Raw genomic sequence first — 13,217 nt, 5'->3', positions numbered from 1 at the left:
GGACAGAGACCCCCAGAAGTCTGGCTGCCCCTTCTCCCCGAGCCACCCCCAACTCCCTCACCGTCTGTGTGCCTACAGGAAGACACCTCAGACTGTGGTCGAGGAGCCTCCTTCAGAGCGTCCCTGGGCATCCTGGTGTCCCTGCAGCTGCTGCTCCTCCTGGGCCTGTCCCCCGTGCCCCTGCCCTGGCCCCACACTGACCCCCACCACCACCTCTGAGCCCCAGCCCTTTCACCTTAGCAGCCCTCCCCTCCTCGTACCCACAGCCTGTGGGAGAGTGGATATTCTGGACTGGGAGTCCTGGAACGCGTCCTCCCGCAGGCCCCTCAGCCTCTGAGACCCCAATGCCACGTCTTACTGTTTTGCTGTCAAACGACCCCCAGCCCCCACCTGCCACCCCCCACCACGCTCATTCCAGCCACTGTGTGTGCTGCTGCCAAAGGCTCCGCTGCCGGCCTGGGCTGGGGGGCATCAGTCCTCACGGTCGCCACTCTCACTCCCCCGTCGGGTCGCTCTAACACAGGCTGGAGCCAGCGCTCCCTGGCCTGTCTCCCAGTCTCCTCCTCTCCCTCCCGGGGGGGGCCAGAGGCAGAATGGGGCTGAGAGGTTCAGCTCCGGGGAGGGGGGGACAGGAGGAGGATGTCTGACATGGACCAGTCACCGTGTGAGCTCAGCCCCCGGGCTCCCCATGTCCTCGTTCTTGGACCTCAAAGCCTGGGTCACCAAGAGGCTGGAGGAGCCCTGCAGGGACACGGCCAGGACCAAGTTCAGACCTGCCCAGGGGACCAGACAGGCCCACCCGCTAAGTCCCCACAGGATGGGAGCACTGGGTTCCAAAGAGAACCAGAACCACTGAGCAGGGGCTGGCTGGAGTGAGCACACACACACACACACACACACACACAATGTCAGAGATCAGCGGTCCGAGTGGTACCTGACGGAAGCGCGCGTGCAGACTCACAGACGCAGAAACACGTGCACACGCACATAGAAATGTCAGTCACACGCTGCAGAGGTAAAGGGATGTCCATACAAACGCATCAGTAGAATGATAATCACAAAGCCTTATGTCACAGAGGGGGGGGAAGGGTTTCCTGTCCCTGGGCAGAGCGTGGCCTGTTCTGTCTGTCCTGGCCCATCACCCATCTCTCCCCAGGAAATGCCCTCATCTCCTCCTACTTGCTCTCCTCCTTGCCCTGAAGCGCCCAGTCCAGGTCCAGAGACCCTCACTGCCCATTGCTGCCTCCCCCATTCCTTTCTGCCCCCTCCCCCTCAAGCTGAATGTCAAACTGTGCCAAATGCCAGGCCAGGCAGTGAGTCCCCCAAGGCCAACCCTTCGCCCCGGGCCCACACCTCTCAGCCGCTCACCCTCAATCACGGTCCTGTGCTGGTAGGCAGTATCTCCCCTTCGTGCTCGATCTCTCTCTCTGTCTCTCTCTGTCTCTGTCTCTCTCTCTCTCTCTCTGTCTCTCTCCCTTTCTCTCTCTGTCTCTGTCTCTCTCTCTCTCTGTCTCTCTCTCTCTGTCTCTCTCTCTTTCTCTCTTTCTCTCTCTCTCTCTCCCCTCCCCCCTCTCTCTTTCTCTCTCTCTCTCCCCTCCCCCCTCTCTCTCAGACACACGCATACACCCACCAGCCCTACAAAGATTTTCAGACACTCCCCAAACCTCAGCCTGGGTGGCTTGGCCATACCTGGGCAAGAAGGTGTAAGTAGGGCACCCCCAGTTCTCGTTTTCTGGCTGGCTGCTGTGCCAGGCTACTTGTGTTGCCCTCTGACAAGTGCCACTTCCTGCCTCCCACTCATGCAGGCTCCATGTCCCCCTCCTCATTCCAGTCCTGCCTTCCTAGGAGTGACTTTGGCTGAAGGACACCCTTGACCCCCCAACTCTGCACCCCCAGGCCACACCCCCTCAGCCTGGCACATAGGTGCTCACCCCACCTCCACCCAGGTGATTTACACGGAGGCCAAAATGCCCAGTCCCCAGAGCTGGACGTCATGCCCTCCCCATCCCATCCCCCACACTCATAGACACGGTCAAGCGGGGCTTCGGGTAGGTTGCTGGGGGGCGGGACAGGGGGAGGTTCAGTGCATTCCGATTCCATTCCCCAAATCCTCCAGAGCGGGGGAGGGGCAGGTCACTAAAGAGCAATGGGGGAGGGTGGGAAAGTGGAAAGGAGGGGGGGGAAGGGTGATTCATTAATTAATGTTTCATTAATTAATGGTCCTGTTGCTTGTTGCTTTCTTAGTGTGTATTGGTCCGTGCTGGCACCACTCGCTTGCCAGCTGTGTCTTGGGAGTGTGTGTAATTCTGTAGTTTAGTCAGGTGCTCACTGGAGAATTTAAAAAAGAAAAAAAAAAAAGAAAAAAAAACAAGGAAACCAAGGCGTATACAGAAATATAAATAAATATATATAATATATAATATATATATATTTTAAGTTAAAAAGCAGACAGCTCGACAAAAGCCACCAGGTAGTTGTCCCCGCTGGGTGTGACCCAGCTCATCTCCCCTCGGGCTCAGGACCTCCTCCTCCCCTTCCCGCTCTCCCACCCGGCCAAGGAAGGGGGGGAAGAGAAAGCGCCACGGGCCTTTTCTTTTTTCTGCGTTTTTTTTTTTTTGTTGTTTTTTTTTTTGTACAGACAAGTCGGATACAAAAGCGACAAAAAAAAGATGAGAAACTTTGTAAAATATTGTGTGTGTGATTCCTTGTAAAATATTTTCAAATGGTTTATTACAAAAAAAATCAGTTATTAAATAATGTTCATATTTTCACTTCAAATCGTTCCCTTGGCATCCCAGCATCTTCACCACCGGCCCCTCTAAGGGCTTTCTTCCCAAAGTCGGGGGGAGGGGCTCTGCAGTGACACCCCGAAGTCCTCGGGCTCCGGGTGTCCGGATCGAGGGGCAGCCCTGGCCGCCCCTGCCTCGGAGGCGCTCCTTTGGTCCCCAGGCCCTTCATTGCTCCTGGCGAGCGAGCTCCGGACGTCGGGCCCGGCCTTTCCTGGGGAAGGGCCCCGAGGTTTCGGCCGGTCCCTGGGCCTGGACTAGGGAGCAGCATGGAGCAGCGCCCCAAGCCCAGTTCCTCTTGCCCGCGGAGCCCACGGCAGGGCTCCCCCACCCCCAGGCCCCTCTCCAGACAAGGCGTCGGTCCGACTTCCCAGCCGGCACGGCAGTCCCAGCCTCAGTATCCTTCCGGGAGGAGGTGTCCCAAACAGCTCGACTCCGAGCGCCGCCCACCTCCCCGCCCCTCGCTGCCAGCTCCAGAACCACAATTCCCAACATGCGCCTCACTTGCGGTTCGATCTGCGCAGGCGCCGTCCTCCTTGCCACACAGGGACGCGGACTCCAGGTCCCATCCTGCCTCGGGGCGGAGAGACGCGAAGCGGCCCGCTCCCGTTGCGCAGGCGCGGTGATCTGTTTGTCGGTCCCGGAGGAGTCGGAGCGGCTGCGGCTGTGGCGGCGGAGGAGGCCGCGGCCTAAGGGAAGCCGGTGGCGGTGCCGGGGAAAGAAGTAGATTCGGCCTCCCGCCCTTACTCAGGCCCCTCGGGGGTCTTCGGCGCTGAGCTCCGGGCCCGCGGAGGAAGACGGGAAGGGCGCCCCCCGGCGGCGGGCGGGCGGGCCGACCCGGAGCGGATGGGGGAGGCCGCGGCCTGAGGCCAAAGCCGGCCCGGCCGGCTTGGGGGCCCCGCTGCGGGCCCGGGGGCCCGGCCCCGCCTCTAGGCCAGGCCCCCGGCCGCGGCCCGCAGTCCCCGGAAGATGCAGCAGCCGCAGCGGGCCGGGCTGGCGCTCGGGCCCGGGGCTCGGCTCCCCCTGGGCGCCGCCCTGGCCAGCGCCAGCGTGGTGGTGAAGGCCCTGTGCGCCTCGGTGCTGCTGCTCTACCTGCTGTCCTTCGCGCTGGACACAGGCGTGGGCTTGGCCGTGACCCCCGGCTACCTCTTCCCCCCTAACTTCTGGGTGTGGACCCTGGTCACGCACGGGCTGGTGGAGCTGCACGCGTGGGACGTGGCCCTGAGCCTGGCCACGGTGGTGGCGGCGGGCCAGCTGCTGGAGCCGCTCTGGGGGGCCCTGGAACTGCTGGTCTTCTTCGGTGTGGTGAACGTGTCCGTGGGGCTGCTGGGCGCCCTGGCCTACCTGCTCACCTACATGGCCTCCTTCAACCTGGCCTACCTGTTCACCGTGCGCATCCACGGGGTGCTGGGCTTCCTGGGCGGCGTCCTGGTGGCGCTCAAGCAGACCATGGGGGACAGCGTGGTGCTGAAGGTGCCCCAGGTTCGGATGCGCGCGGTGCCCATGCTGCTGCTCGTGGCGCTCGCGGCGCTGCGCCTCACCCCGCTGGTGGAGAGCAGCGCCCTGGCTTCCTACGGCTTCGGAGCCCTCTCCGGCTGGGTGTACTTGCGCTTCTACCAGCGCCACAGCCGGGGCCGGGGGGACATGTCGGACCACTTTGCCTTTGCCACCTTCTTCCCCGAAATCCTGCAGCCCGTCGTGGCCCTGGTGGCGAACCTGGTGCACGGCCTGCTGGTGAAGGTGAGGGTCTGCAGAAAGACTGTGAAGCGCTATGATGTAGGGGCGCCCTCCTCCATCACCATCAGCCTCCCCGGCACAGACCCTCAGGATGCCGAGCGCAGAAGGTAGGCCTCTGTGGTCCGGGACCCTCGCTCTCCGGGTGGAAAAGCCCAGGCCTCGGGCTGCAAGGGGGCCAGGCCAGGGTACCCTCCATTCCCTGGTCCAGGTCACCTAGGCGGGCTCCCCCTCCCGGGAGTTAGGCGCTGGGCTGTCTCTCCTCTGTCTAAAACAAGGGTTTTACGGGCCATTTTGCCCAGAGCTGAAGCTGCAGCCTAGAAACTATGATGCCCTCGTTGTTTTGCGTTGGGAATCTGGGGGAAGCCAGAAACATAACCTGAACAGGAGAAAGCTGAATGGCCTGTCCAGAATGACCATTGGCCTTGGAGTTGTTGCCCCCTGAGATCCTGGTTCTCTGAGAGAATGGGACCCGAGTTTATGTTCTAACTCTCCAGGGGCTCAGCAGGTGACCTGGACTTTGCCCTTGGCCCATCTCCATGTCTGAAAAATGTGGGAATTGCCTAACATCAAACGGATGGTAAATGTGGCCCAGACTTTGCTGACCTGGTGTCCCTAGAACCTCGGCCTCAGCACCTCCATCCTCTCCGGGCTCCCTCCAGTTCTTACGTTTGTGAATCTCAGGTTTTGGTCAGGGCATCCGATATAAGTAAGGCCTGTAGGAGAACTAGGGCTTACCAACCTCAGAACTCTGCTGTTACTAGTTTCTTCCCAGTCCTGTGTTCACCTAAATATTCCCATGTTCAGGCTTTCAAGTTTTTCAGCTGCATTCATTGCCTGTAGACTTGAAAGCTTTGAGTATTGTCAGAAAGTTCTCTGAATTGTCAGGTAAAATTTGTTGCTTTGGTTCTCCCCTGAGCTCCCCAGGGGATGGACAGACCCATTGATTAAATCAGCTGTTTCTGCCACCCCTGGAAAAACTGCTGTTTCACTTCCTGTAAACCAAGCTAAGTTTCAGTTACATTATTCACACTTACATAAAATCATAGCCTTCCCTTTCCCCGGTAATTAGCCTTCTAGTAGGACAAAGAACCTCCCTCCCCAACTGAACTATATCAACTTCATATCCCACCCACCTTCAAACTTCATTCCTGATGATCTCTTTGGAACAGTCAGTTGGGGAGAGGGGCCTAAAAAGTGATAAAGTGCTTTTCTTTACTTTCCCTGATCACCCAACTCCCTGAAACAGATGTCAGTGTAGCTTGTCCCATTTGACCAGAGGAAGTTGGAATTCAGAAGAGAAATAATACATTGGTCAGGTCACCCAGCAAGAGAGTGCTGGGACAGGAGTCCAGGTCCTAGTACTCTGGTTTGCTACAAAGAACATTTACTTAAACATAAAACAAACATCTTGACAAGAATGCTCACTAAGTAGGTTGATTTTGTTTTCCCCTTTAAGTAAAGCTTCATTTTGGTTGTCCTGGGAGGGCTGTATGTCTTGGTTCTAGCATTTCTGTAACCCAGAGCTGAGGTCAGACCTGACCTCCCTTGGAGAGGATTAAGGGTGGGACCAGTAAACATTTTCCCCTCTACCCTGGAGCCTAAAGCTATTCTTTTTTCTGAGGAAAAGATTCTTAGTATTTAAAACCCTGTTGCCAATCCCAGTCTATCCCTCTCAGCATTTCTGTCCCTATCTAGGTAAGGCCAAGAACAGACTGGCTTTTTCCATCCCAGCTGTGTGGCAAAGACAGACCTGACAGTTACTTGTTCTCTTCTGGCTGGGAATTTCAGAGTCTGAAATGGGACAGAGAACTTTTGGGCAAGTTCAGTGTATGTGTCCACAGAACACATACAGGAAGAGGTTTAAGGAGCAGGTGAAGGTGGTAGCACTGTGGACTTTAGCATCTGCCCTCCCTGATCCCAGCTGACACTTGTTGGTTAAGCAGTTTCAACCAGCTCTGACTGGGTCTAGGGAGGCTATCAAGGTCATGGGATAGTTTAGGGAAATACAGGTCTCTGTATCTGAACTTCCTGAGGGACCAATTCCTGGAGCAACTCATGCAAATTCATTCACTTCTGAGGGTCATCTTTGGGTGGGCCTCTTAGCACAGACAAGCTGGGTATGCTCTGTGTAAGCTCTGTGGACTAGTCTCAACACAGGCAGTTACCAGAACCTCTGGGCCCCAGGTTTCTCATCTCTAAAACAGGGATACTGCTACTTGGACAGCCAGTGTTTTAGAGCTGTTGAGAAGTATTTTGTCAATCTTAAAGTACTGTAGAAATAGCAGTTATTACGCCTCTGCCTCAAACTCAATGTCCGAATAACTGACTAGAGACCACCCTGCTCCAGGGAAGCCATAGGAAATGACAGGAAGGGCAAGTAAAGCAGCACATTATTTCCCTCAAATGGAAACCAAGGCCCAGAGAGGGATATGTCTAAGCTCATATTGGCAAGTAACAAAGCTCACATCAAAGACTCTTTCCTGCATTGCTTTTTATAGCCTTAGGAAGCACCATCAAGCTAAGTGTTGGGGCTGTTAAAGATACTGGACTACAACAGGGGGACCCCCCACACACACACTAGAAGGGAAATACTCGTCACAGCTTTGCTTATGGGGCTGGAAAAGGAGGCTGTCGTCCATTCCCCTTTGGACGCTATCCTGATGCCCAAGGCTCAGAGGGCCTGCCTCCTTGCTCCTGGCTGCCTGGAGGCAGGCAGCTGAGTCAAAGTGGCAAAGGAGGCTTAGCCAGCAGCCTCTGAATAGCAGTGCCTGAACCCTGGGAGTCACCCAAGGAATTTTGACACTGGCAAGGCCTAGAATAGAGTTGGTTTCCCTTGAGTGATAACACGTGTTATCTAAGAGCTTTAGGGTCTTCCAAGCCTGCAGCTGTTTGTCAATTTATTTGCAGTCAGTTGTCACACTTCCAAAGTATTCAGAGGACACACTCCAAGGGCCCTTTCTAACTTGTTTCCATCTCATTTCATTTTGTCCAAAGCACTGCTCCTTACCCCCAGAGCTCAGACACTGTGTAAATCTAGACCCAGAGCATACCTGTCCCACAGAACTTAGCACCGAAGAGATTCTACCTAATCCCCCAGGACTGCATACCAAGGAACCAGGAGCCTCCACAGTGTCTGCCTTAGCTAGGGAACTTCTACTACAGGAATGGCCTGGACAGCCAGGGAAGGAGGGATGGTCAAGATTCTGAGCCAATGGAGGTGCACACACAGGCGCAGGCTGATAGGGTATAGTGGTTGTTTCATAAGGTGCCCTTCTGATCCCATGGCAGCCTGAGCGGCTCATAGAAGTATCTCTTCACTTTGCAAATGGGAAAGCCAAGCTGAGAGAGACTGCAATTGGCCCAGTTACCCTCGTAGGACACTGTAGGATCAGCTTTCAATTTCACTGTTCTTCCTGCTAAATCAGGGCAAGATGTTTGTTCCCACTATCCCAGCACGGCACCTGGCTGCCTATATACAGACTCATTATTGACTAGCTTGACCTAAAATGAAAGATTGCTTAGAAAAGGTGCTAATGATTTTCAGAGTGGCAAAAACATTTGAGCTATGATCAGAAGCATGGATGGGATATGCTATGATCTTGTAGAAAAGAAGCCAAGATTCAGGAAGAGAGGGTTCTGGGAGCCAGCCTGGAGAGCTAGATGCAGCCAAGGCCTGGCCCTCTGGTAATATTCCCGTGTCTTTTCTTCTGCAGGCAGCTGGCCCTGAAGGCCTTAAATGAGCGTTTGAAGCGAGTAGAAGACCAGTCTGCCTGGCCCAGCATGGAGGATGAGGAGGATGAGCCCTCGAGCAAGGTGGACAGCCCCCTGCTCCTTGAGAAAAGTCCCAACCCCTCTGGGAAAGGGGCTGCCCCTGAATCCAGCCTGATCACCTTCGAGGAAGCCCCTCCCCAGCTATAACTCCAACCTCCCAGCCCAAGGGCACATTCCCTTTCCCCAGCCTGGTCAGTAGTCACACCATTTGGGACACCCTGCTGCCTCTCCTTATCTCCCTGCTCAGCTATACACAGAAGCTGACTGCTTCCCAAGGAGAGAAGGCAAAGAGGGAAGTCCTTTTAGGTCCATGGGGTCACACTGTGTGCTGATTCTTCTGGACATGTGGCCCCTACCAACACCATGCCCCTAAGGCCTGGCTCACCCACCAGACAACCACTAAGTCCAGGAGCAGGGAACACGTGGCCCAAGGCCTGGCCCAAGTTTCAGCCTCATAATCCCAGTTGACTGGTTGGAAACCAGATCCAGTGGGTTAACCTTATTCCTCCGATTCCGAGGCAGATCTTTGTTAGTAGAGCAGTCCCTCTTGCTGGCCTCTGCTACCAGGCAAGGATTTGTCAAAAAAGAATTCTGGGGATCCTAGCAGTGGGCCTGAGGCTGGATGTGACAAGGCCAGTTCCAGGGCACCTCTGCCACCCCTCACCCTTCCACCCCAGAGACATGTTAGTATTGCAGTTTGGTTTTCCCTCGGCTGGGGTCGGGCAGTACATACGAGTGACGCTGAGACAGCCTTCATCCCCAGGTCTGGGGTCTCTTCAAAACAGGGGACTTCTGTTGGGGCTAAAATTCATGGGGGTTATTTTTTAAAAGGACCACTTGAATGGGGAGCCTGGACTCTCAGTATAAATAAAGCAGTTCTTTGAGGACCGGCTCTTGGTGGCTTTGTCCTGAGCACATGCCTCATTAAGCTGTTGTTGAGGCACAGCCTCCCCAAGCCCCACAAGACTGCAGACTGCATACTGGGTTGCTGCTTTTGTTCCCCACTGTTCTTGTGCTGCTGGAGCGGAGACCACCACCACCCCCCATTCTCTTCTCTGTTTTCATCTTACCAACTTACTATTTTTACTCCTCATTCCTCAAACCTCTATATTTTCCTTCTTGTGGCTTTCCATGACTTCTGCTCCTCTGCTGCCTTCGAGAGAAGAGTAGATCTAACTTAGGATCCATTATGACTTCTTGTTCATGTCTTCTTGACCTCTCTTTCTTTGGAAGAGACTCAGCTACCTACATATTGATAGGAAATAGATGCCAAGACTCTGCATTGACCACAAATACCATCCCCTCTGCCTCTGTCCTCTGGTTTGAGGGGTCATTGGGTGAGTTCTTTTCTCCATCTTGCCATACCCTACCCAGCTTTTGGCTAGGTTAGTTCATTTAAACTAACCTGTACAGGTGGGTATAGAGGGAATTGGGTAACTGGTCCCTCCCATTTCTGCCCACAACTTATCCAGCTACTAACTCTTAAATGGGTAAAATACCAATTATCTGCACACAGATAGGTAGATAGAAGAGCTTTATAGGAAGTACAAGAACACATCTTTAACTCCTTGACCTTACCCCTCCCACCATCCCTGCTTCCTAGCAAACAGCAGGTTCTCCTCAGGCCTCCCTGACCCCCATGGGTCAGCATGGAGAAGCTGCTCAGTCCTCAGGACGGCCTGGCAGCAATGTCACCCCAAGCATCACTGCTACTCTCAAGAAAAAGGTGAAGCATCTGGCCGAAACGATTTCTTCATACAAATGGTACCTATAAGACTCAATTGTGACTCAGAGCTCTTCCCCTACCTCTTTCCATTGTTACTTTCCCCCCCTTTTTTTTGCAAACACTGATAAGAGTCTAAAAGATGAACAAAAGAGGCAAGCAGGCTGCCAGCAGTCCGTCCATGTGCTCACGTATCTCTTCATAGTGGCAGGAAGATGAGGCAGTCTCTGTATGTGGAACACTGAGCACCCTTCCTTGGTACACATCTCTTCTGCCTGTCCCCAAAGGGACGATGCATGACCCAGGCCCGCCTGATGTCAGGAGAGCCAAGAGAGTCCAGCAGCACCTCGAGCAGCCGCTTCTGGGCAGAACACAGGACCGCTGCGGGGGGAAGAGTAGGAGCACATGGGGGATTCCTCCTTCATGGCTGGATCCTCTTGCGGTACAAGTAGGCGTTGCTCACCTGATTCATGACTACCAGGCTGGTAAGAATGGGACAAAGAGCAGCCAGGTACCAAGCACCACCCACCAGTGTGGTGGTGAACCAAAGGGAACACATGCCCAAGAGGAGACTAGTACTTCCTAGCAGGTAACCCACCAGCCCTGAGGTGGCATGATACAGCTTCAGCTTGGCCAGTGGCCACCGTGGGAGCAGCTTGGGGTAGAGCAGCACTAGCCCACCAGTGCACTGTAGCCCGGCCCACAGCACTGACAGCAGCCCTGCCCACCCATGCCACGTAGCCAAGTGAGCTTTGCCATGCTGTTCCTTGTTGTAGACAATCAGGCCCAGGCCCAGCAGGGCACACAGGAGGGCCAGCAGCTGCAGGGCCCAGTGGCATCGTGCCCGGCCCTTTCGAGAGAAGGATCGCAACAAGGAGCTCTCTGGGGAGAAGACCAGCAGTGCTTCTGTCATCAGGAAGGAGAACTGGGGAGACAGTTAAGAGCAGTGTTCAACTACCAAACTAACAAAAGAGATTTAGCAGGAGACCCAAGGAGCAAACAAGCCAAACATTTCTACATGGCGCTGGAATTCAGGCTATTTCACAATGGTTCAAATGGCTACCCAACTCGGGCTCGTATTAGGAATCGGTCTTCCTTGACCTCAGGCTGAGTTGAAGTGCCGGAAAGATTTAAGGTAGAGCTAGCAATGAATTAAGCTTGTGTTCCACAGAATCCACCTACAGATAGTCAAGACTTAACCATACCACAAAATTTCCTTTTTAATTCAACAAAGTATTTCTTTGGTCCTTTTTGAAATACTACCTCTGAAAACACACACACACACACACACACACACACACACACACACACACACACACACACACATACAAACAGGACTGTAGAAACCGGGAACAAAAAGCTTCAACTCTAAATGATGAATTTGTTCCACATGGCCAGTGTGGGACTGATATGGGATAGATATCGTTACATCCTGTAAATCAACTCGCTAGGAACAGTATTTCGAGGAAAATTAGATAACATGTAATAGACTAAATTAAGGGGCTTGAGTGTATCTATATACATATGAATATGGCAACTTAGACACTTTAAACGAGCTGGTAAGTTGCACAGCAAGCACTGCAAACTTCTAACACTAGGGACAAGCACCAACTGTAGGAATGGGTCATGGCTGGTTAGGAGTGCTCATACCAGGTCTGCCTTCCCTGTTATCCAAGGCCCACCCTCCTCCCATCCCCACTGGGCATCATCCAAGCCACAGACCAAACAGGAAAGGGTTACTTACAGCCAAAGACATAAGCACTGGGTGCCACGAGAACAGACCTGGAAAAGAAGGAAGGCTGCAACCAAAAGTGGTCTAAACAGAAGTGGGCGGGCAGCTCCCTGCAAATGGGGAAGGGGGTTCTAGCCCAGGACAGCTGGAGGAGGTCAGAGAGGACTTGGAAGAGCACCCCAGACTCCCATCTCCCAAAGAAGGCAGAATTCAATGGAGAGCCCCAGGCTGGCTCCAACCTTGCAGGGTCTCCTCCAGACCCCTACCCAAGAAGCCAGATACAACTCTCGAGAGGTCCTGGAAGTAGCCCTCAGTCCCCCGTTCCGCTCAACCTTTCTCACAGGGAGGGAGGGCCCATCCTGCCAGAAGTGCTGCCAACGGCGGGCCAGGTGAAAGCCGATCTCCAAACTCCCTTCGGCCTCGATATCCGATGACCCGGATCCCGGGGCTGACCCTCCCCCACAGGTAGCAGGGAAAAGGCCCTAGCGACATGGGTGGGACCCGGCTCCGAGAATCCACAAGTATATGGGCTGGGTCACACCAGCCAAGGATGCCAGGGCCAGACAGTCTAGCAAAAGGGTATTTCCTGCCGGAATGCCCCGGCCTGTGGGCAGACGGACCCAAGCCGACACACCTCCCTGGAACCCTCCCGGGGGGGGGGGGGGGGGGGGGAGGGGGGGGAGGGCGCAGGACATCCCAGGGCTCGCTCCTTCCCGAACCACCGCCTGGCCCTCTGACCCCATCCCACTTACTGGAGCCGGGCCGGGCCAGCACGGCTACAAAGACCGTGAAGCCCAAGGCCACGAGGTGGGCGGCGGCCCCCGAAGCGGCGCGCAGGCCCCGGTAGATACGCGACTCAGTCTCCACGGTCAGAGCCATGTCCCGAGGTGCCGAAATGGTCTCAGGGGCTGGGGGCCCAAAAGCCGTTCCCCAGGGAGGTCTTCGCAGCCTCTAGGGACCTGGCCGGGATAGACAGACAGGCCGGCGTCAGAAACACCTGGCAAAGCTAACTAAGGCTCTGTACGACAGGCAAGCCGAAAGCTCCCAGGTAGGATGCTGGTGAAGAACCGAGAGGACTACAAATTCCAAGATGCATCGCGCTGGCGCGAGCCCAAGAAACCCTAAAGTCAATTGCAGGGCAAAGTGGGAGGAGTAGTTCTCTAGCCATAGGCGAGGTACCCGAACAGAGAGCCACGAGCCACCGGGAAGCATTGTGGGAATTGTAGTTAACCCTTTCGCCCCGCGACCACAGTTCCACTACATGCCGCACACTGCCTGGCATACTCGTACCCACTCTAGAGTTCCCCGGCTCACCTGCCGACTCGGCCCACGGTCTTCCGGCTTCCAACAGGAAGTTTCGGAAAAGAACTACTGTACCACTTCCGCGGAGCGGGGCTCGTTTCATCTCCGGGTGCAGCTTCCTCCAATCCGGAACTTACGCCAAGTCGAGTCTCTGGAGCCCTTCCTT

General features: G+C 55.1%; 3 protein-coding genes across 4 annotated transcripts in view; 2 read left to right on the top strand and 1 right to left on the bottom strand.

The window, feature by feature from the left end:
• The window catches only part of CACNA2D2 (calcium voltage-gated channel auxiliary subunit alpha2delta 2), a 432,295-nt gene extending 429,262 nt beyond the window's left edge, over window positions 1–3,033 (top strand). The window contains 1 exon segment of the mRNA XM_074283341.1: window positions 20–3,033. Coding sequence (XP_074139442.1) covers window positions 20–219 — 200 coding nt within the window. The 3' untranslated portion in view covers window positions 220–3,033.
• Window positions 3,034–3,389: 356 nt separating this feature from the next.
• Window positions 3,390–9,178, top strand: TMEM115 (transmembrane protein 115). Its single transcript, XM_074283337.1, has 2 exons — window positions 3,390–4,630; window positions 8,237–9,178. Exons 1-2 carry the CDS (start codon window positions 3,756–3,758, stop codon window positions 8,439–8,441), a joined length of 1,080 nt encoding a protein of 359 aa, XP_074139438.1. The 5' UTR covers window positions 3,390–3,755; the 3' UTR covers window positions 8,442–9,178.
• A 633-nt stretch (window positions 9,179–9,811) lies between these two features.
• Window positions 9,812–13,212, bottom strand: CYB561D2 (cytochrome b561 family member D2). 2 transcript variants are annotated; one of them, XM_074283338.1, is made up of 4 exons: window positions 13,064–13,212; window positions 12,502–12,708; window positions 11,762–11,799; window positions 9,812–10,942 (listed from the first exon to the last, which is right to left on the bottom strand). In XM_074283338.1, the coding sequence occupies exons 2-4, from the start codon at window positions 12,626–12,628 to the stop codon at window positions 10,439–10,441; spliced, it is 669 nt and encodes a 222-aa protein (XP_074139439.1). In that variant the 5' UTR covers window positions 12,629–12,708; window positions 13,064–13,212; the 3' UTR covers window positions 9,812–10,438. The 2 variants fall into 2 exon arrangements, with proteins under 2 accessions (XP_074139439.1, XP_074139440.1); XM_074283339.1 differs by having other exon boundaries at window positions 13,040–13,091.
• Window positions 13,213–13,217: the final 5 nt, after the last annotated feature.

This window comes from Sminthopsis crassicaudata, chromosome 1, assembly GCF_048593235.1.
Source record: "Sminthopsis crassicaudata isolate SCR6 chromosome 1, ASM4859323v1, whole genome shotgun sequence".
Lineage (NCBI taxonomy): Eukaryota > Metazoa > Chordata > Mammalia > Dasyuromorphia > Dasyuridae > Sminthopsis > Sminthopsis crassicaudata.
The sequence above is the reverse complement of the archived record's forward strand: the minus strand, read 5'-3'. Positions and strand labels throughout refer to the sequence as shown.

Coding starts and splice junctions, on each gene's coding strand:
- TMEM115 (XM_074283337.1), top strand. CDS start 3,756: ATGCAGCAGCCGCAGCGGGCCGGGCTGGCGCTCGGGCCCGGGGCTCGG. Junction 4,631..8,236: donor CAGGATGCCGAGCGCAGAAG/GTAGGCCTCTGT, acceptor TTTCTTCTGCAG/GCAGCTGGCCCTGAAGGCCT.
- CYB561D2 (XM_074283338.1), bottom strand. CDS start 12,628: ATGGCTCTGACCGTGGAGACTGAGTCGCGTATCTACCGGGGCCTGCGC. Junction 11,800..12,501: donor GCTGGCCCGGCCCGGCTCCA/GTAAGTGGGATG, acceptor CTTCTTTTCCAG/GTCTGTTCTCGTGGCACCCA. Junction 10,943..11,761: donor CAGTGCTTATGTCTTTGGCT/GTAAGTAACCCT, acceptor CTGTCTCCCCAG/TTCTCCTTCCTGATGACAGA.